The sequence below is a fragment of the Xyrauchen texanus genome, chromosome 30 (assembly GCF_025860055.1).
Source record: "Xyrauchen texanus isolate HMW12.3.18 chromosome 30, RBS_HiC_50CHRs, whole genome shotgun sequence".
Classification (NCBI taxonomy): Eukaryota; Metazoa; Chordata; class Actinopteri; order Cypriniformes; family Catostomidae; genus Xyrauchen; species Xyrauchen texanus.
In genome coordinates, this window is record NC_068305.1 from 38,397,687 (window position 1) to 38,421,760 (window position 24,074).

The following is a 24,074-nucleotide window of genomic DNA, read 5'->3' on the forward strand; positions in this document are numbered from 1 at the left end:
CAAAATAACATAAATAATACTGCAAAAGAGCTAAAACCTCTTTCAATTCTTAATGACAACTATTTAAATGACCTCATAAATTACCTTTGTCCAAGGAAACATGTACCGGTATCAATAATTCAAGGGACTATGGGGGGTGCCAGGGATGATGGGCATTCCCCATCCCCATATCCTCAATTTTGTACTCAATCTTTTGAGTTATTAACAATTAAAATCTGAAGTCTGTAGATATTTAAGATATTTGAGCAAGGAGCCCAAAACATTTAATTTCATGTTTAATTAAGACAAATTGATCTTTCCATAAATGGCAACATTAGGGTTGAACATGAAAGATGTTTTAATGAATATTGTGGTCCGTATTTTCAATACATACAGAAAGCTTTAAAAAACGACCCAAAAGTATCATAAAAGTATTCCGTGCATCAAATTTTAAGGTTTATGTGAGAAACAACTCGAAATGTAAGTAATTTTTCAGTAAAAATCTTGACGTTTGTTACACGTTTGTGAGTGCTATTAGAGGAGGTCGTTCACAGTGGCTCTTCGATATCTAGTGCTATACAACGCAAGTTCTCATGTGAAATGACATGCAGCGATATGAGGATAAATTATGACTGACTTATTTTGGGGTGAACTAAACCTTTTAATTCTTTATATATTTTTGAAATTGAACAAAGAGATCCAAAAGTTTGAGTGACAGCTGGTTTTTACAGCACAAAACCTTTACAGACTGATTGTGCATCAGCTTAAAAAAAATTCAGCTTGAAGTGAGGTAAAAAAAGAGAAGACAAATGGGGTTTCTGATGGTGCACACATTTATAAATGTATAAATAAACGCATAAATAAAGTGCTCTACTGGGTGGGCTGTGTGTTGATCATTAATGTGTGCTAAATGGACCAGCTCATGTTCACACGCTCAGTAGATCTTTTAAATGCACCCACATTTCCCTGCAGAACAGCAATGGAGGTCACAGGAGAGGGTAACTGCCACATTATGTGGCGTTATTGCAGGATGTCATGAACTCGTGGTGCAGGCTTAAATTCTTGATAGTATAGTATATCTATACAGCAGAGTTCTAAAAATGCTCAAATAACTGCCAGTTTTGGATATATTACACATTCTGAGACACTGCGGCAACCTTTTAAAGGTGTGAAAGTCTTCTTAATTGCTGCTTAAGAGGAAACAGAAGCTTTAATGAGGGGTTGGGCACCTTGAAATCCGCCTGGGACGACAACAATCAGCAAGGAGTCTGCGAATGGATGCAGATGAGGGGAGTTAGATTCTAGCTTAGATTTCTTTCAAACTGTTTATTCATTAGTTTTTTGGGCAAAAACTTTTAATTTATAATGAAATACAGAACAGCACTGAGGGGCCGGTTGTGTAGAATCACCTAGGGCTAGGGAGGAAGGACATCCAGGATCCGTGACTTGTGGACTTGACTGGGGGAGTAGAGTGCACGTCTTCGCCTCAGGAGAGGAAAAAGGCGCTATGCCCAAGCGATGCAACCGGACAGCTGTTCCGTATTACCGAATTTGGACCTAATAAAACACGGGACGAGACCGGCTCAACCCGGAGATGGTAAAATCTTGCGAAGGTAAAATCTTGGTGTTGCCAAGCCCGCCGCTCTGCAGATGTCTGCTAGAGAGGTGCCATTGGCCAGTGCCCACGAAGATGCCAGACTCCTCGTAGAGTGTGCTTGAACACGCAAGGGGGCGGGCACGGCCTGGGTCTGGTAGGCCAATGCAATGGTGTCCATGATCCAGTGGGCAAGCCTCTGTTTGGAGACAGCATTCCCTTTCCGCTGTCCACCAAAGCAGACAAAGAGCTGCTCAGAGTGTCTAAAGCTGCACGCGATCCAAATAGGTGCACAAAGCACGCACCAGACACAGCAACGCTGAGGCTGGGTCTGCCTCCTCCAGGGGCAGTGCTTGCAGGTTCACTACCTAATGAGTGGCCGTAGGAACCTTGGGCACGTAGCCCGGCCAGGGTCTCAGGATGACGTGAGAATCTGCTGCACCGAACTCCAGGCAAGTGTCGCTGACAGAGAATGCTTGCAGGTCCCCAAACCTCTTGCTGGAAGTGAGCACGATCAGGAGGGTCGTCTTCAAGGAGAGGGCCTTTAGTTCGACTGACTCTAGCGGCTCAAACACGGCTCTCCGAAGGACCACGGAGAGATCCCATGAGGGGAACAAGCATGGACTAGGAGGGTCCAGCCTCCGGGAGCCTCTAAGAAACCTGATGATCTGGTCGTGCTTCCCTAATGACTCACCGTCCACTGTGTCATGGTGAGCTGCTATGGCGGCTACATAAACCTTCAACGTAGAGGGGACAGCTGCCCCAGATCTACAGATATACCTGTGCTCTGGTGAACCGACCCCCAAATCAGCTGGACCACCTGAGGGTGGAGTCTCCACTCTCCGCTTAGCGTTAGCTGCCATGACAGCGTGTCCGCTGTGGCATTGAGGATGCCCGGGACATGAGGGGTGCACAGCGACCTCAGCCTCTGCTGACTCCATAGGAGGAGATGGCGGGCAAGTTGCGACATGCGAAGAGAGCAAACATCGCCTTGCTGATTTATATAGGTGTAAAGGGATTAATGGAAAGGAGGAGGCAAGAACCGGCTTGACAATATAAATACTAGTTTAATGCAAAACTAAAACCAGAGGCTTAATTAGCCTGACAATTTTGCCTCTTCAGAAAGTGTGGGTATGGGTAGACTATCAAGATATGTTGTTTGAGCATCATTGTTTAAATATTCAGAGGTGTATAAAGTCTCGAAAAAGTATTTAAAAGTATCGTTCATTTTATCCGGTTCAGTTGTGATATTGCCATTACTATCTTCAATAGAATTTATTATTCTTTCAGATTGAGTTTGTTTAATTCTTTTGTAGCCTTTAGATTTACTGCTTGTGACACTTATAATAACACCTCTAATGAACACTTTAAAAGCTTCCCATCTGATACAAGCGGAGGTTTGTGTTGTATTAATATCAAAATACATTTCTATCTGTTGTGTTATGTATTTACAAAATTCTCCGTCTAGGAGCCATTTAGGGTGAAACCTCGATTTTGGAGGATTGCCTAATAACTTAGGATCAGTGTAAGTGAATATTATAGGGGCGTGATCTGAAATTACTATTGTATCATAAAGCAATCAGTAATATATGACGTAAGTGTAGCTGAAATAAGAAAATAATCAATTCTGGAATAAGACTGGTGTGTTCGAGAAAAGCAAGAGTACTGAATATCCTTAGGATGTAATTGTCTCCATATTTCTAATAGGTTTAAGTCCTTTATAAAATAATAAAGGGTCTTTCTGGTGTGTCTATGTGACTGATCAAGGCCAGAAGAACGATCTCTAGCTGGGTCCAGTGTACATTACTATAGAATTTTGGGATATCCTCATTGGGGCCATAAATATTGACTAGAATCAGCGATTTAGACAGTAAAGTCCCAAGAACAATAAAAAAAAATCGATGTAATGGGTCCTGTATTGTCTTAGTTGTTTGAAATGGAATTGATTTATGGATCATTGTAATAACCCCTCTTGCTTGAGAACTAAATGAAGCTGAAAACACTTGACCAGGCCATCTATTAGGTATTCTACAGATATCTTTAGACATTAAATGCGTTTCTTGGAAAAATAAACATTTTTAGATTGTAGCTGCTTTATCCTAGTCATGACTTGTTTGATTTTACTAAGAGTATGCAGCCCCCTATAATTCCAAGAAGTAAATTTAACCCCAATAATCTCTGCCATAATCTAATTCTAATAATATGAGATAATCCAGTACTCTCCCTGGTTTTGAAACCGAAAATCACCTGTGCTTTGTGACAATAAAAAGTAAATCTAAAACACAACACGATTAGAAACATCAAACAATAGAACCATTTTAACACCACAACTGTGAATTGCCGAGAACCACCAGCAAATCCACACACTACTTTACTTCTAACTTCCCCCATCTAAATGGTACGATGAATCGCATCCCACCTGAGCTCTGCTGAATTTACATTGTCCCCTTAAAAGGAATACGTCCTATTGATAATTGTCCCTTATACACATATTCCTGAGTGTGAACAAATCGTTGAAACAGTTACCAAATTATATATTCATCTTCAACTTCAGATTGAATCTTTTCGAGATCGCTGATTGTCGTTTGAAGTATGATAATCGAATTTTCGGTCTGCGAGATGCGTTCCTCCGTTTGCGTCAATCTTCCGAAACACTCTGCAACTTGACTTTTAACTTCTTGTACAGCTGAAAGGATGGTTTCAATTTGAGAAGCCATGTCGACTCTCACTGAATGTATTGCTTGAAGGATATCACTTGTGTCAACATGGAAGCCGCTAGCTTGTTTTCCATAACTCGGGGACTCTTCGCCATAATCAACCCGCGATAATTATTCCAGGCCCCCAGAGTCCGACGCAATATCTGTTACTTTTTTCGGCTTCTGCTTTGCTAATTTAGGCTACATTTCAGGCAACATTCTCTTAGGAAACAAATTGTGGTCGAAGTTTAATAACATTTTAGAAATCTCTTTACAAATTACATCTATATGAACTTCTGCTGTTAATCCAGGATGAACTTCAAATATATTAGCCAATAATCTTACAGTTCTCACAAAATATTTGTTTAAACACTGGCCTTTAACACTTACTTAGTTTAATCATTTTAAACCATGACTTGCACTGCACATACATAATAATATTGGCATTATATTCATGCAGTTAGCCAGAAGGGAACTGGCCCCCACAGTGAGCCTGTTTCCTCCCAAGGTTATTTTTCTCCATTAACCAAATATATTGATAAAATATCTTGTACTTGTGAGTGTGACAATTTTGTCCAATAAAATGCTCTTTAGAATGTGAATACCCTCCTCCTGATACCACCAGCCACTATTGGCCATTTCATAAAAGGGGACCAAGCCTTCAAAATTTCCTGTCCCAACTTCCTATTTCAAATATTATATGTCGACACAGGAAAGAAAACCACCCATTTACATTTCAAATAATTTTTAGTCTCTGACATGATTTCAAAGGTTCTTGAAAACATGCTTTAAAGAACTCTTCCTCATGAAAACACAGAAACATGTACACACTTACCTGAGTGACTCCGTCCACTTCAGTTCAAGCTCCAGGGCCATCTTATCCATTTTAAGCTTCTCTTCCTCTTTGGTGGAGATGAGTTTGGCATCATGTTGTTGTTTCTGGGTCTCCATCTCTCCCTGCGGAAATAGAAAGGGATAGAGATGGAACATTAGCTATAATGAGCGATAAAGTGCACGCCTCTTAATTGTGAGGCCACTCAGAAAGCACTCAGGACGAGAGGGTGGCCCCCCTTCTTTACTGCTATCAGTCAAAGCAGGGCCAAAAGATAAAAATAAGAGGGTCTCACTCATCTATTTTAATTTCTCACACGCACACACGTGCACTGACACACTCATGGTCTGATTCATTATGTATGGTCACTCAGAGAACCTGTTCTTCAGGTCAACGACAAAAGAAGAGGAATTGTGTAGCACCAACTCTAATGATGTGCCTTTATCACACAGAGGCCAGAATCACAGGTGGAAATAATTAATCAACCTCTATGAGTTAATAAACCATTAATGTCCTGCACATTAAACTAGGATGTGAGAAGATATTTTAACACTGAAAAATTACACACATCTTATTTACCACAAAAATGTATTGTATATTTATAGCAACTGACAGCACTTGGACATTGAGTTGCGTGACTTTGAAGAATGAAAACATATTCTCATTTCTCATTATTTTTTGGAGGGATTGCTTTTGGAGTAAAGACCTGAAGAGCTGTTAGAAGGTTGCTGGTCTCTCTGAGTCGGGCTCGTGTTGCATCCAGCTCTTCTAGAAGCTTCTTCTGTGCATCTTTCAGACTGGCAATGTGTCCCTCTGCAGAGCCCAGACCCTGCTCTCCCTGTTTCACAAGCTCCTGGAGTCGACTCACCTGAGGAACAGAAGACATTACTTTTCTTTTAGCAGATGTTTGTTCTTCAGTTGTTAAGAGGCATTATCAAGGCCCCTGCACATGTCCTATGAAATCGAATAACAAACAGGTGTAACGTCATTTCGAACAAAATCTGACCAAATAGAAGGTGTTTTTGAGTTCGTTATGGTGGCTCGTAACAGCTCTCTTGGGCAAACTAATTCCTGTTCAGTCAGTTAAGATCAGCCAACATGATCAAACAAGCATACAGATTTATTAGCATGCTCATGCAAATTTACCTACATCCGTATAATTGTTTGCATTGAGACATTTTCCAAGAACATGTTTTTCTTTTTTATTAGTCTTCAAAAGGAATTAAATCAATTCAAATACTCTTAAGTGCCGATTCACTCTGTTGTTTGATATGTTGCTACACTTATGTGCCAACTTCAGCTGAAACATTCACACATCTGCCCAAAGTAAGATATGCCTCTCTTTCCATTATTCTTTTGTCTGCATTCTACCATTAACACTCTTTTATACACCCATCTTTGCATTTAATGTCAGTATCATCATAACTTACGATAACAGATTGTAATAGTGCATATTATGGCTGTGTATAGCATCTTAGAGCATTAGCGCCATGAAAGCAAAAGGTAAACATTACAAATTACACATTATCATCTGCATTTATATGACTGTAAATCAAAATCAAATAGCTAATACAGCTTCTTTTAGTGATCTTGTATGAATTCTACTCATAGAATGAGGCATGAAGTCATTGATAACACATATTAATGTTATATTAGTTGATGTTTTACATGTAGTCTTGAGCGTCCTCATATTTTAATGTACCTCTAAATGCCTCCCCAAGCAGCATGGCCGGTGTCTGAATGTTGGCAAACATATCTCCCAGCTCACACAGATCGCACTAACAATAAATCAACTTGATAGTCTGAATAGATCTGCTCTATTCCCTAGAGAGCTGTCTCACTATATATGGTCTACATAGACAGCTAACGTCTAAGGCAGCATCCAAACTCTCAGGAGGTCCACAGAAAATTTCAGAGAGAGAAAAAAAAACGTAAAAAAGTAAATATTTACTTTTAGTCCATTATGCACCACTGTTTAATTGTTATTAAGTTGCTGCAGGAATCAAATAATGGTTTAATTTTTTCAATCAAATCAATGAAGGCGGGACTAAAATTTAAGAAGCTGAGCGGGAACCTCGTGGATTATTCCAGCGCAACACAGCATGCACGCACCAGTGTCAGCAGTTCAGGTTAAGAGTGTTAGTGTCGTGTAAGATGTCAGTATATAAATAAACATGCAATATTTGCCCACTATTTTATGATTGGATGTTGTACAGGCCGACAGTACTCTCCAAGGAAGCAAACTATTCACCATTTGGCGAAATGTGCCGTTTTGAATTATGTCACGCTACAGTATGTGATTTGTATTTCACTCATAATTTTGAATGTGAAAACAGTAACGGAGCAGTTTTCAGCTAAACAACATTAAGACAAAGAGCGAATGTGTGTATATTGTAAAGGAATTGAATGAATGTGGTAATCTGGCAAGTTTCTGAAGTACTGTAAAAATTAACTTGATATTGTCTTAGAAATGATCTATTACACAAAGTAGAGCGTTTTCACCCTCAGATTAAAACTAAAACATGGTTTGACTTGTGGCTTCAACTGAGTTTTTAGGTTGTGGCAAGGACAGTGTCATATATTTTTAATGCAAATATCAGGTAATAATTTAAAATCAATTTAAGTTATTATAAATAATTAATTTATTTGTCTTTAATTCATTCAAAATTTTGTACAGCATCTCCTAAGAGTCTTCTTTTAAAAGAGACCATTTTATTTTGAGGATGAGCCACCAGTTCAAGTAGTTGTTCACCTAAAATGGAACATTTACTAACTCTTAAATCAATTGATCAATTGTCACACATTATACATACATGGTGAAAGTATTTATTTTTCACATATCCCAGCTAAGCAGGGGTCAGAGTGCAGGGTCAGCCATGATACAGCACCCCTGGAGCAGATAGGTTCAAGGGCCTTGCTCAAGGGCCCAACAGTGGTGTCTTGGTGGTGTTGGGGCTTGAACTCCTGATCTTCTGGTCAGTAACCCAGAGCCTTAACCGCTGAGCCACCACTCCCCCTTATGTTGTTCAAAACCCACATGCTGCTACTTTTTCTAACATTAAAATAGATAGTTTAAGCATCTCTATTCCATAGAATAACAGTTTATATTAAGTCAAGCATCATAATGGAGAAATACTATAAAGCACTATTAAAGGTTCAGTATAAAGACATCATAACAGTAGTCCACATGACTTGTGCATTATATTCCAAGCTTTCAGGGGCCACACAACAGCTTTGTTTTTTATGGACTACTTTTGTAGTATATTAGTAATCATTTTTTTTCATTGGACCTTGACAGTAGTGCTCAATATGAATGTATGGAAAAGAGCAGTATTCTGGTTCTCAAAGAAAAGATTGTGGGGGAAAAAAACATAATGAGGGACAACTTGATCATGGCAGTAAATCATTTTGTGTATTTTCTTTTTGCTAGCCAGCTGACACAGTCATGTAATTTTATAGATACATCAGTGATGAAAAGAAATTCACATTATATTTGTCTTTTCTTTGATACAGCACAAAAAAGAAAGAAAAGATAACTAAAACGGGCAAATTACTAGCAATGTAGACACATTGGTAGTCTTGTACTGTTTGAACTGTGCGAAAAATAAAATTATCTTTTAAAACCAAAAACTAGATAATTTTGGGCCATTATCGCATTTAAAGCCTTCATTCAGAAAATGTGTACATTCAGCGCCTTTACCATTTAAAAGGACTAAAGAGCACCATTATATTTGTGAGTTGAACACTCGCGACCCCCACCCCAAAATGGTTTGCCCCCCCCAGTGTTCAAGACATGGTTATGGCCTTGCTTTCCAGATAATATTTTTATAATTTATTTTGGCTTAAGTACAATGACACTACAAAATTATATTACTTTGCAAACATGTTGTCTTAATAAATATATAGCTGCCTTTACACTTCAGAAAGGGGGTCTCTCGCAAGGTGATCTTCCTATTTTGGGGTCCTTGGGATAAAAAATTTGAAAACCCTGCCCTAACTGAAATAGAACCTCATAAGTAACTGATCTGAGATGTTCTTCATGGGCAACAACTATAAGGAAACAAAAAGGCAATGCTACTGTTAGCTTTGTAAGTGTTTGAATGTCAACAAAGAAGCAAACAAACTGGAGAGGATAATCAATGCGATGCTATGCTAACGTGTGCTAAACAGAATTTATTATAATGTAATGTAGAAACTTATAATGCATGTTATTTACAAAAAAAGGAAGGGAGCCATGGGACGATGCAAAATGGGAAATTCAGAAATTCCAACTGGAATGGAACACAATAAAACACTCACAGTTAATTCCTGCAGAATAGCCGAGTTTAGCATGTTGCTAAACTAACTTGATGCTCGAATATGCATAAAAAATATGTAAATACTGTATGTTGCCTAGATGGGTAGTTCACTACATTTTGTAACAGAGCTTATGTTTTGTCTTTGTTTTCATGTATTCTAGGCAAACATGGTTATTAAACATGACTCAAAAGCAAATGAAACCTGGCTAAATTGAATGGTTGTGCAATAATCAGTGATGAAGCATCTCTTCAGGGGTCTCCTTGGCCCAATTACAGCTGCAGCCAAATGATATGGGCCCCAGCCAGATTCTAGTATCGAGAGCCCATTAAAACACACTGAGACTAATGAGATAATAAACACGGCAAAAAATGTAATCACTTCCTCCTCTGCCTCGACGCTTTCGACAAACTGCAAAAGTACAGGGTTTTGGGATGAGTGGACGATACTGAACAATACAGCATATTCAGTAATATCTTTAGTTTTGTAAGAAATTAAATAACAGGGGTTGCAGCCAGAGATAAAACATGTTTGTGAACCATTCCATGAAAATAAGTCTTCAGAGCTCACGTTACCTCACTGTTGGCTGTGTTGAGTTTGGCAGTGAACTCCTCTCTCAGGCTGTCCAGTTCTTCACGTAGAAGGCTCTTCTGTTCCTCGAGAGACTTGCGTTCCTTATCAAACTGCTCCTCCATCTCCTACAAAGCAAATAGAACATGTTAGTTACAAACGTTGAAAGCTAAGTTTGATGGCAGAAACAAATAAGATGACCATGTTTATCTGTGCTTATCTTTGTTTGAGGAATAGCGCAAGTCTACCGCTAGCTTTATTACTTCACATTTTAATCATGATAAGAATCTTTTTGTGCCGTGGCATTTTGAAGGCATTACCATCTGTAAACTTAATTTTAAACTGACATGTGTGTCAGTGTAGTGCCTAAGGTAATCCAGCAAAATAAGACAACTACATTTAGAAATGCAAAGACAAGGCTCGAAAAGACATTAATAACTATATCTTTCATAATAAGATTATGCTGCTTTCCTGGAACCTTGTGGAAGGAAATTAATAATACAGAAATTAATCATACCAATCCGTGACATTTACAGAATAAAATGGAATTTTCGATTGTGTTATGCCCACCACAGTCTGATGATACAATGTGTTTTATTATAATGTTTGCAATCCAGCACAGTAGGCCTAATGATATTCAAACTTTCTAAAAAAAATAAAAAAACTCCAAGCATTAAACATCAGCAATTAATTCAGCCCGAACATCTTAAGCCAGGTGCGCACTGTATGATTTTTGCCACTTCAAGTATATCAGTAACCTAATGAAAGCATATTTTTTGTACATGATTGGGTCAACTTACCTTGTTTATCCATTAATTTATTGGCTGAATAATATCAATAACATATGTACAATGTGGTATGCTTACAGTATAACTGTGAGCTGGCAGTACTACCTGTTTAATGTTGTAAACACAATATGCAAATAACGCCTCTTGAATGTTTTAGTTGTGACTTAAGACTTGTGTTAGGATAGTAAAAATAGATACATGCTGTAATCCATGTCAAATAAAATAAAAACTCCTTCCCACTAAATTAACAAAAATGGTAAAGCAGGGATAACTGTAGCTGCTCATTAAATGTAATAGCGATATTAAGGTAATATCATATAAGGCATGTTTAATCTGCTAAAGGGTCATTCAGACCCAACGTGCACTTGGAGCAGAAGATACAGAAATAAACTTTGTGTAAATTGTCAGCTTTACACTAAACTAATATGCTATTTCTATTACATGCACATGTTACCAGGCACGATCATATTTTTATTTCAAGAAAATTCAAGTTGGATCATAATTTCTTCTTTTCTAGTAAGACCTTTGATATTAGAGCAAAAATCGTATTAGTGATAATAATTTTATTATTGTTTTCCTGTAAAAGTATCTAAAAATCCTTAAAACAAGTTAAATTTGATTTATCTTGTTTTAGAAACAACATTGCATAAGATATCTAGGTTTTCCAGAGAATGTACAGTATTTATAACATGTGTATTTTGTCTTACTGTACTGGCAGAATTTTTATAGTCAAAACAAGTGAAAAAAATCAACCAGTGCTAAAGTAGTAATCCAAAGTATTTAGAATACGTTACTGACCTTGAGTAATCTAATGAAATACGTTACAAATGACATTTTACAGCATGTATTCTGCAATCTGTAGAGGAATGCATTTAAAAAGTAACCATCCCAACCCTGCTGACACAGAGGGGGAATCCTTGGACCAACTGTCCCTTATTACACACTCCCTACACCTGAAAACTCATTTATTAACCCTTCACATTTGCAGCTTGTGTTAGATTATTTTCGCTGTCTAAATAGCGTTATTTTATAACCAAATCTTGTATGCCTGATTATTATTGGGGAGAAACAGTGTGACTATTTTGTTCAGTTTTCTATTGTTATTTCAGACGAACAACTGTTGTGGTTTGATTGTGCGCTTTATATCAAATGGGACATATGTTCATATCAATGATTGACTGGATTGAGTGCTTTTAGGGTATTTAGTAAATCGCTCGCATGTTTTATACTTTCATTCTTGGAAAATACTTTTCTGCACTTGTAATAGCGGGAGGGCTTTTACTTTTCAATGGTGTTAGCCAATCATAACAGTGGGTGTGTCTTACACTGAAGTACATAGAACATCAATCGTTTCAGACAGAGGGCCAAACACAAGAAAGAAAATGTTATGTATATCTACATTTTGATTGTTTTTTTTTTTTGTGCAAAAAAGTGAACCTAAAGGAAGAACAGAAAAAAAGCATGTCATGACCCCTTTAACTTCCTACGGCATTGATGAAAAAGATATATAAAAAAAAAAAAGAGAGACAGGAGCAATGATCAAATACATCCATCTAGCCCATGTTTACAAAATATAGCAACAGTTTGAAAGTAGCTTCCCCAACACTGAATGTAGCGCACCAAATATAACAGAATGCAGGTGTCTCGAGACACACTTTTAAATAGTATAGCTCATTTTAACTTAATACGGCACCTAACAAACCTGGCACTCCTGCACGAGACGTTGATAAAACAGCAAGACTGATCAAAGATGTCTGTCTAGCCAGTGTTTACACAATGAAACAATTGAAATACAGTTCAGAAGGGCACAATAACACGTTCGATGTGAATGACCCCTAACTCCTCCCAAAATGAGGAGTTAAGTGAGTTAAGTAAAAAACAAGTAATATTAAAAATATTTTTTTTATACTTTATCTCTCCAGCAAAAATTAAACATGATTTTGTGTTGTTTTTTGTGATTCTGAGCCAATTTAATACAAATGTAATTGACAGGGGTCATGACAGAAAATATGTCAAAGATGTTTCAGACAAAATTTCATAGGTTTGGGTTAAGCATTTTCTGAATTAATAAGCCAAAACCAAAAAGTGCTATCCTTGCTTAACACTGCACACACTTGATAAGATTCTCACTACAGCAACTCTATCCTGTGGAGGCCTTCTAAATAAAGGGTCTTCCAAAGCTTCAGTGACTATCATCAGAGAAGTGAGTCACCAACCCCACTTTTGGACACACACTACAAACTAAGTGTGCTCTGCAAAAGACAGATCAAGCAAAAAAAGAAGACGTGAGTGGAAGAGCTCTAGGCTTTATCCAAAATAGAACGTGAGTACGGTTGTCACACTCTATCTTTACTAGGCTGTGAGTTAGTGCCACATTCTAACGAAGGCCACTCATTGATTATTCATCTGCTCCTCAATTTTTCAGTCTCCATTTCCATTTCTGAGAGCACTGGGCACTAGGGTGTCAGAAAGTTAAGGCCAAAGCTTCTATGCTGTTATGAGATTAACCGTTTACTGCTGTGGCGTCACCAGAGTCGTCCACTGGCTCAAAGGTTCCCTACGAAGGGTTGTACAGGTTTGACAGCGAGCGATAATGGTGGAACAGGGTGGAATTGGGCAGGTGTAATCTGTATTTCTGAGTATATTCTGTCACTGTGGAAAAACATTCAGGATCAGAGATAGGCTGTGTCTTTGGATTTGAATACTAACTTTTTATTTACTACATATTATGTAGTATACACCATACACTGTAAGTACTTACCTGATTTTATATTAAACACATTATGATTTGAGATGCCCTAATCCTAATATTGCATACTAAATAATAAAGACATTATGCTTATTGAGATGCAGACCATGATTTCAATGTAAGTGTGGAATTTCAGCAACACAAAGCTGAATTGTATACTTCGAAAATCCAAGATAAATAGTACACCATCTGTGCACCTTACTGTACATATAACATTATATTTTCAGCATACATTGATTTCAGATATACTATAACTTTTGCATACTATACAATGCAAATAATATGCAAATTGAGCAACCTAGTCTCTTGAATGAACGTTACTACAGTAAAGATTTACAATGGATGTCTGTTTTCTTAACCTCTCATACTGTATGCTTTTAGGACACTATTTGTTGGGTTAAGATTACAATTTTTGGTTTGGGAGGTATGTTTAACTCATTAAAACCTTTATCTAACATTCACATTTAAAACCTTGTCTGATTGCAATAGCGTTTCACTCACTTTTGGCGCCCCTCGCTGGACATTTCACTGGGAAACTGCAGCCAAACGTGTAATAAAGAACGTGATTTAGTTTTACAAAATGTTGCCACAGTAACATTATTTGCAAGAGATCTGGCTAAAATTGAGGATAGGGGACTATGATTTAAAGGTGAAGTGTGCAAAAATTGCACAAAAATTCATTGGAAAGTATGCCATCTGTGAACCTTACATACTTTTTCTCTAAGACATTTAATATTAGGGCAAAGATGTACTACAAAATTTGTATTCTTGATGAGAAATCTTTGCATTGTGTTCCTGTAAAAATACATATAAATACATAAAAGAATCAATTTTATTTTAACTTTTCTTATTTTAACTTTATTTTGTTTTAGACGCAACACTACAAATAACATTTAGGATTTTTTTTTTCAAGTGCAATTTGTCTTACTGTACATGGATATTTATTTTCGTTTAATTGTTATTAAATTTAATATAGTTTATAGTCAAACGATTTAATAATTATAAAATAAATTCCAGTGCAGAAGGTAGCAATCAAAAGTATTTAGATTAGGTTACTGACCAACTGAATATCTTACAAATGACATTTTACAGCATGTATTCTGTAAAACTAACCCTCCCAACACTGTATATAGAACAGACAGTTTGCAAAATGAGATGCAGCCATGATTTAAAGGTAAAGAGTACAATTTCTGTACCACTAGCGACACCATAGTGTGCCATTTATGCACCTTCCATACTACATTATATTTTCAATATATTATGATTTGAGATGCACTAATTCTTATTTTGCATACTATATAGTACAGACAGTATGCTCATATAGATGCAGACCATGATTCAAATGTTAGGTGTGTAATTTCTGCACCTTACATACTACATACTACTCTATATAAATCATACTTTTTCTAAATAATACACAGCACCTTAAAAGATTGTGAGGAAGATAAGTAAAGAAAACCAAGGGTTCAACATATACACACACACACACACACACACACACACACACACACACACACACACACACACACACACACACACACACACACACACACACACACACACACACACACACACACACACACATGTTGTGTTTCCATGTTTTATGGGGACTTTCCATAGATATAATGGTTTTTATACTGTACAAACTTTATATTCTATCCCCTAAACCTAACCATACCCCTAAACCTAACCCTCACAGAAAACTTTCTGCATTTTTACATTTTCAAAAAACATAATTTAGTATAATTTATAAGCTGTTTTCCTCATGGGAACCGACAAAATGTCCCCACAAGGTCAAAAATTTCGGGTTTTACTATCCTTATGGGGACATTTGGTCCCCATAAAGTGATAAATACACGCACACACACACACACACACACACACACACACACACACACACACACACACACACACACACACACACACAAACATTCAATGGCTGGCATGAGTCAATGTCCTCATTAAACCTCAGCTTCAGTGACCTGAAAATTAAAGCACACCCTGAGAACAATGCAACTGCTGGGCACACTCTCAGAAATGAAACAACACACTGCTGCTCTTTCACATTCAACCAACGATCCAACCAACGAACCATTGTGTGCGAGTGATTTATAATTACAAAAAGATTAAGTAGTCCTGAGAGATTCTGAGATGGATGTGTCGTCCTGCTGGCAGCTGCCTGTTTTGGGAGAGGGTGACAGATTGCGCTACGACTGAGTCAATCCTTGCAGCATTGTGTGCTTTCATTTCATATGCTATCGACTCAAGAAATCAAAACAGACAGTTTAGTCATGACATTTTCATGCCTGTCTCTGCTGATGAATGGTTTTGATTTCAGTTTGTGGCATTGGGTTGCGTTCAGGCCCCCATGACACAGAACACAGAAAAGTGTTGCACATTTCCACAGAATTGGAACTTTGCATTGTTAAGTGTGAAAAACAACAAGCTTTTCTTGAAGAGCTTGTGATCGTGCAGCGGACGTCAAGATATTTTATGAAAAATGAATATGTAATTATGTTATTCCAGATAAAGCCCTCATCATGCATAGCACAAGAGGGTGTGGAAAATATTAGCCCAAAAAGCATACACAGATGCTGAAAACCCAATAGAATATATTGTGTTGTTTCTCACCAAAACCTAACCTATGCCTTTAGACGACTTAAAGGTTTTATATATGTTGGGACCTTTTTTAAGCTTTAATGTGAGGCACAATCCACTGTATTTACAAAATGGACCGTGACATTCTTTAAAACATCTTTTGTTTTCCACATGAAACAATGAAAGTCAAACAGTTTTGGAACTAAATGATGGTGAGTAAATTATTACATTTTTATTTTTGGGTGAGCAATTCCTTAAAATATGTATGCTAATTTGATAATGCTTCAAACTACCCTTGAGAGTTCACCACTCTCAGCTCAGTTAAAACATTTGACTATATTTAGATCCATTCCACATACTTTTCCCAGAAACTTCCACAAGATATCACCTCAAATCAGCAAATAAATGCAGAAATTAAGTGTGCCGATTCAGTCTGGGCCTGTTTATGTCTTTCATTTTGTGTTATAGCAGCAGGAATAGCAAGGTAAAGCAATAAAGAAGGAACGTATCCTCTCATCTGGGACACTTTGAACAGGGCAGAGAAAGAGAGATGGAGGCAGGGCGGGCCGGAGGATAGAAACATTTTCACTGTTGTGCCTAGATGCCTTGGCATGGATGGCAAGCTGTGTATTGCTATCTTCCTCTCTACCAAGCCTCCTCGTGCTGGCACACATGCCCTCTCTCTAACACACACACACACACTGGTGGCCAAAAGTTTGGAATAATGTACAGATTTAGCTGTTTCTGAAGGAAATTGATACTTTAATTCACCAAAGTGGCATTCAACTGATCACAAAATATAGTCAGGACATTACTAATGTAAAAAGCAGCACCATCACTATTTGAAATAAGTCATTTTTTGATAAAATCTAGACAAGCCCCATTTCCAGCAGCCATCACTCCTACACCTTATCCTTGAGCAATGATGCTAAATTGCTAATTTGGTACTAGAAAATCACTTACCATTATATCAAACACAGTTGAAAGATATTTGGTTCGTTAAATGAAGCTTAACATTGTCTTTGTGTTTGTTTTTGAGTTGCCACAGTATGCAATAGACTAACATGACTTAAGGTCAATATTAGGTAAAAAATGGCCAAAAATAAGCCGCTTTCTCTAGAAACTCATCAGTCAATCATTGTTTTGAGGAATGAAGGCTATACAATGCTTGAAATTACCAAAAAACTGATTTCATACAAAGGTGTACACTACAGTCAAAGACAAAGGACAACTGGCTGTAACAAGGACAGAAAGAGATTTGGAAGGCCAGATGTACAAATAAACAAGAGGATAAGTACATCAGAGTCTCTAGTTTGAGAAATAGACACCTCACATGTCCTCCGCTGACAGCTTCATTGAATTCTACCCGCTCAACACCAGTTTCATGTACAACAGTAAAGAGAAGACTCAGGGGTGCAGGCCTTATGGGAAGAATCGCAAAGAAAAAGCCACTTTTGAAAGAGAAAAACAAAAAGAAAAGGTTAGAGTGGGCAAAGAAACACAGACATAGGACAACAGATATTTGGAAAAGAGTGTTATGGATCTTAAACCCATTGAGCTTTTGTGGGATGAGCTAGACTGTAAGGTGCATGAGAAGTGCCCAACAAGACAGACACATCTATGGCAAGTGCTACAGGAAGTGTGGGGTGAAATGTCACATGAGTATCTGGACAAACTGACCGCTAGAATGCCAAAGATCTGCAAAGCTGTCATTGCTGCACATGGAGCAATTATGCTCCACAAAGCCTTTGCATTTAAAAATGTATGTTTATATTGTTTTATTATTGATCAACATTTTAAAACATGAGTTAAATGGTTTAAAATATGTATATTTATTGTCAAATTAAAAAATTATTTCATTGTTATATTTATCTACATTTTAAAACATGATTTTGAATTGATTTCTGAATTTCAAATTATGTTTAGTGACTAGTGTCACACCTAGTCATTCATAATGTATTGATGTTTAAAAAAAAAAAAAAAACTGAATCCAAAACACTGATCTGAAGCACCTATAATGTAACATAAAGTCAAATTTTTTAATTCTCCAAAGAACCACGTAGACATATTAAAAATAAAAACAGATAAAATTGTGTTATTTGAGTCCTAATGTGTTGAGGGAAAAAGCACTAAATTAATTTGCTGAAGTTTTTCCATTTTTCCTTCTTTTAAGGGTTAAAATGAAGACAAAACATCAGTAGTGTAGTTGTGTTTCACAATGGACACTTGTCACATTTGCAAGTCTGTAACACGGAAGTAAACTATAGTGGGTAAATCTTCAATAGCAATGAATGCTGAATTAACAGACACCACAGCAAATATTATTTTTGCATTCCCATTTGCTACTACATCAAAATATAAAATCCACAATTACAATCTCATGACTTAAAAAAATGATAAAAAATAGAGTGAGATGGATTATACCACTCCCAGCTGTATTGACTGGTCTTTTTTAATTAATGCCTTGCAAAAATAACTGAATAATATGATATATTTACACGAAATAATTGGAAATAATTTAAAATAGAAAAAGTTTGCTAAATAAGGTGGAAACAATTCATTGCAGTCTGTAAAAGACTCCATATCAAATGCAACTATATTTTGGATCTACAGTCATCCACGGTTTAATCTGATCAGAGCCTGATCATGTGTAGAGAGAAAGGATCCTTTTGTGATCTCAATAATTTCATATAAATGTGTTGTGTATAAATGAGGACACATTTGAAATCCTTTTTGTTAAATTATTACGTTGTCCATTCGTCTCCCAGTTCCTTAATGAACACTCGAGGTACGTCTTGTTTTTTCTCTAGGTGTCGCCTCACGACTACGCAGCACACTTTTCTTCAGCCTGAGCATAGCATAACAACTGAAGTGCAATCATGCTGATAGCTCATCAGGACTGCTCTGAGAGTGTTTTAAGGTGTGTGTGTGTGTGGGCACAGGTTGACAGTGTGTAGGTGTAGGTTCACTTACAGTCAGAACACGGTTCTTCTCTTTCTCTGCGATACTCTGGGTGTTCTCCAAAGCCACCCGGTGCTTTCTGGTGAGCTCTTCCAGTATCCAGCTGTGGGTGTCCTTAAAATGAGCCGTATCCTCTTCGTATTTGGCACGCAGGTTCATTAGCTCCTTCTCATAGATCTGCTTCTCCTCTCGAAGTGACTGTTGAAATTCAAAGATAAATATATTAACAGGGAATCTGGTGGATATTGCTGAGGGACAGTGGCACCAAAACTTATTTGGACACCAAAGTCACACTTAAAAATGTACGAATATCACTGCATTAAGTAAGTGACATCTGCAAACAAATGATGCCAAAACGTTTCTGAGACATTTCTGCAATTACCAACTGGTATCAAAGTTAAGAATGTATAAAGTCAACTCCCTTTAAGTTCACAAAGTTGTCCAAGCAAATTAACCACATGTGTGGTTCAGCACATAAAGTATGAACATGTTCCATTCCATGTTCCATCTTAAACACTTGGAAGGCAGCCTCGTTTCATAGACTTCTTTGCTATATTTTGGAGGATACATCGGGTGTATCCTTTGTGGCCTTCAATCACCCACAAACCTTTGCAAATGTCCCAAATTATTAAAAAAAGGGTGGAAAACGAGTTGAGGTACATTTTTCTTTCTCTCTTCAAGTTTTTATTCACATGTACACCAAGACAATATGTAGAAAAACAAAAAATGCAAGTAGTTTAGATAATAAAACTAATTAGAAGATACAAATCAAATAAATAAATACAATTATTAAAAGGGAAATTACATGAATTTGAAAAGCTTTAAAGGTTTTATAGTTTGTACAAGTCTAGTGTTCTGTTTTTTGCATATTTGAAAGGGTTTAAATATAAATTCTAAGATCAGTGTTGCAAAATGTATTATATAAAGGCTTTTTTTAATGACTCTAGCTTTGTGAATAAAACATTTTGCTAAAATAATTAAGGGATTAAGGACATATTTCTCATTTTCTGAAGTATATGGGTTTTCTAAGCAAAGTAAAATATCACATGGTTCTAAGCTTATGGTTCACCATGGACACATACTAGACTGTCTCATTCGAGCATTGAGTCCTGAGGAGGAGTCTAGCCTACAGCCTCAGAAGGACTGGTCTTGGAAGGACACATTTGAGCCTTACATTTGAGAAGCACCCTAAATGTGCAATCTTTAAAAAAAACTCTCTCTCTCTCTCTCTCTCGCCTGCCCGCTTGCTTTCTGTGCGCACAGCCGTGCACTGTATGTGTCACCAGAAGTGTTCTGCGCTCTCAAGCAAAATCGTACATTTACTGAAAATGTTTTGACTTTGAAATATACAACTTATCAGGGAAACGTAAACTAATAGGATGGATAATAGCACCCCCCCCCTCCACCACCACCACCACCACCACCACCACCAATTTATGCAGATATCAGAATGCAAATCGGTGGATTTGTGAGGCAGAAACAGCAGCAGTATGTATAACAGCCGCCTCTCCCAACCGACACTGAGCTTGACATGCACAGCAAGATGCTCAACAACTTGAAGGGGGACTCAGCGGACCAGCAAGCACATGGGCTCGGCAGTATCTTAAAGCGCCACTGCTCATATGTTATGAGTCATAACTATCAAAAAACAGCTTATCCGAAAAAACGACAATGTAAGAAACCTGTGATTATATGAGATTTATTTTTATCTGCTTTTGACTGTTATAAACCAGTAATAATGGCGTTAAAGTTTACCTGCAATATATATATACTGGTAGAATATAGTAGAACCAGAGGTCATGTTCTTCTCAAGTTTTTTTTTTCCACCACTAAATAACATTGAAAGGAGTTTTTCCCTTGCTACAGTCAATTCAGCTTGTTCACAGGGGGCTTTCAGACAACAAGGTGTGATTTTCTACCTACCTACCTACCTAATTCAAGTAAACAATAATTTCATACTGATGGAATAAATAATAAAATCAGTGCACAGCAGTATACAAAAATCGAAAGTTCTTTTCACGTTCAGTTAAACATGACACAAAGCTAAATTAACAAAGCGAATTCAGAGGCTATGGGATTTTGAAAAGGGCACAAACAGAAACAGATAAGGGACCCCTCACTGGCTAAGAGGATAGGAGTGACAGCAAAAAGTGTCTTTCAAACCACCATTGACATTTTCCACATTGAGACTGTGAAGCAACAGGCCGCAAGCAAATTCAGTTCCCATTATAAGACCTGCAAAGCTTCGGCACAGTGAATCACTCTACAATTTTTCTTACTCTATCTGGTGAATGTTGTCACAGTAACACCTAACTCAAGGCTACGTAGCTAACAAAAGTCTCAACTGTGATGTGGGCGAAAAAAGAGAATGCTCGTTGAGACATTTTATTCAGAGAGAGTTATCCTGCAATTCCCTGATCTTCTCTCTTTCAAAAAAGGTACTATGGTGGTACAGTGATGGTATCAGATGGTAATACCATAGTACTTGATATATCCTAGGGATGTGCAAAACTACATATTTTCAAAATCAACAAAATGGCATTTCACTAACTATTCTGAAGTATGTATAATTAGATTGGTTTCTGGGTTCACCTGACCCCAAACAGACACCTTTCTTAGGAGCCGTTCAGCAAGGATGGATTAATGCACGGGCCTACTGGGCATTTGACTCGGGCCTCGAACACTTTGTCATATGACTTGTTTTGCAATTGTTATTAATTAATAATTGCCAAATAATAATAAATACGCTGTATGCTGCCCTCTGCATGCAAAAAAAATCTATAATTTAGCCTTATTTTTAAGATGTATTAATTTCAATTTAATAAAATTTTCCATCTAATTGAATTGAATAGTCTTGAAGAAAATGTAATTAATAAAACTTTTTTTTTTTAATTTTTTAAATTTATACATTTTATTCGGTTAAAGATTAGGCAATTCAATTAGATGGAAATTTGTTATTAAATTGAAATCAATACATCTTAAAAATAGGCTAAAATATTTTTTTGAGTGTGGCTTATTGGAGAGGGGCACTTAATTGAGCATTCAGCAACATGTTTTTCAAAGTAAACAAAATAAATGGAAAAACCACAATCAGTGGTTTTCAAGTGGATCTATTTAAAAAAACAAAAAAAGCTACTTTTTATAGTTGCGATAAAAAGCAAATTGTTGAGAGAACTGACCTTTAATGACGTTGTGGTAGACTTTTCTTGCACGATCTGGAGAGGCTTTAAATCTGTAGTGGATACTGATAATAACTGTGATAGTACACAAGTCAGTTTGTTGTCTTATTGTTAAATTGTGGTGTGATGTGTACATTTTCCCCCGTCGCGTATTCGTGTCACTAAATGCTGTTTATAGGGCGATACACATGTAAAAAATGCTGTGGAAAATGTGCTACTACCAGTAGATCTTTGAAATCCATTCATCTACATTACACTCGAAGAAAACAATGATTATTATAATTAACAATGTATATACACTGCATGTGCAGTGTAGATACCGTTGAGATAAATAGGAGAGATCTTTGTCACTTCGTGATATGCCATTCATATCCTGAGTGGGCCCGTTAAGGCTTCCGTGCCTTAAGACTTCTTAAAAATAGATGAAGTGCAAGAATTGAACAGAACGCATGTATCTTGAAACTTGTTTTTTTTTTAATTATTTTATCTTAAATGCATCTAAAAAGCATGCCACTCCTGCACAAAACACTGAAAAATATCAGCAAGACATGGCGCAACTGTAAAAGACCAAAGACTGCAAACTAAGTGTTTAGTGTGATCATTTACTCACCCTCATGACATCCCAGAAGTGAATGACTTTTTGTGTTCTGCAGAACACAAATAAAGAGTTTTGGAAGAATATTTCAGCTCTGCAGGTCCATACATTCAAGTGAATGTTTGGCCAGATCTCTGAAGGTACAAATATCATATAAAGGCATTATGAAAGTAATCCATACTCCAGTGGGTTAATCAATGTCTTCTGAAGTATTCCAATCGGTTTCAGGTGAGAACAAACCAAAATATGACTCCTTTTTCACTGTACACCTTGCCATTGCAATCTCTAAGCATGGTCATGATTTCAAGCTCGATTACACTTCCTAGTGCTGGCACTATAGAAAGTGTAATCCAGTTTGAAATCATGATCGCCAAAGAGACTGCTGTCAAGATTTATACAGTAGTGAAAAAAGAATAACGTTTTGGTCTGTTCTCACCCTAAACCAATTGGATCGATTCAGAAGACATTGTGGAACCCACTGGAGTCTTATGGATTACTATATGATGACTTTATCTGATATTTGGACTTCTGAGCACCATTCACTTGCATTGTAAGGACCAACAGAGCTGAAATATTCTTCTAAAAATCTTAGTTTGTGTTCAGCAGAATAAAGTCATAAACATCTGGGATGGTATGATGGTAAGTAAATGCTGAGAGAATTTTCATTTTTGGGTGAACTCTCCCTTTAAAGAAAACCATTTCATTTTTTTCATGTTATTGTTACGTCCTCTTTATTTAGACAAAGAGAGTGAAGGCTGGAGGCTTTTTCAGGTCTCCCCAATAGAGGAGGGACGATATCAAGATGAAATTGAGCTGTAGATCAGACTTGAACCTGCATCATCCACATCACCAAGACTCAACATGTCTTGAGCATGTGTGCTAACCACCAAAACTCTGCTTCTAAAACGTCTGAGAGAGCTATTTTAGGAGCAAAACAAGCCAACATACCTACAATCTGTTTATTGGAGGCTCTCAGCTTATTAATAATTAAACAAAACCTAAATGGGATTGGACAGTCAAAAAGCCTAAATGGGAGAGCAGATTGTTGCATGAAAACAGCATGAAATGCCATACTGTACAGATTCTGAAACCACTGAGACACAATATTCCTATTCAATCAAACTGAACATCCACAAAGAGCCATATTATATAAGGTCTTGAGCATTCTCCAGTCTTTTGAATTAAACATGGGCTTCTGGACTTAATTATGTTAATGTTCATTGAAGCAGCTGGTGTT

At 37.1% G+C, this 24,074-nt stretch overlaps 1 protein-coding gene across 3 annotated transcripts in view; it reads right to left on the minus strand.

The window, feature by feature from the left end:
* The window catches only part of LOC127623685 (protein FAM184A-like), a 160,035-nt gene that overhangs the window by 62,129 nt on the left and 73,832 nt on the right, over positions 1-24,074 (minus strand). For all 3 annotated transcript variants that reach the window (XM_052098133.1, XM_052098132.1, XM_052098131.1), the window contains exons 6-9: positions 19,076-19,261; positions 9,973-10,095; positions 5,808-5,969; positions 5,105-5,226 (exon numbers count right to left, since the gene is read on the minus strand). In XM_052098133.1, the coding sequence (XP_051954093.1) occupies positions 5,105-5,226; positions 5,808-5,969; positions 9,973-10,095; positions 19,076-19,261 (593 nt within the window). The remainder of the gene's footprint in view (positions 1-5,104; positions 5,227-5,807; positions 5,970-9,972; positions 10,096-19,075; positions 19,262-24,074) is intronic.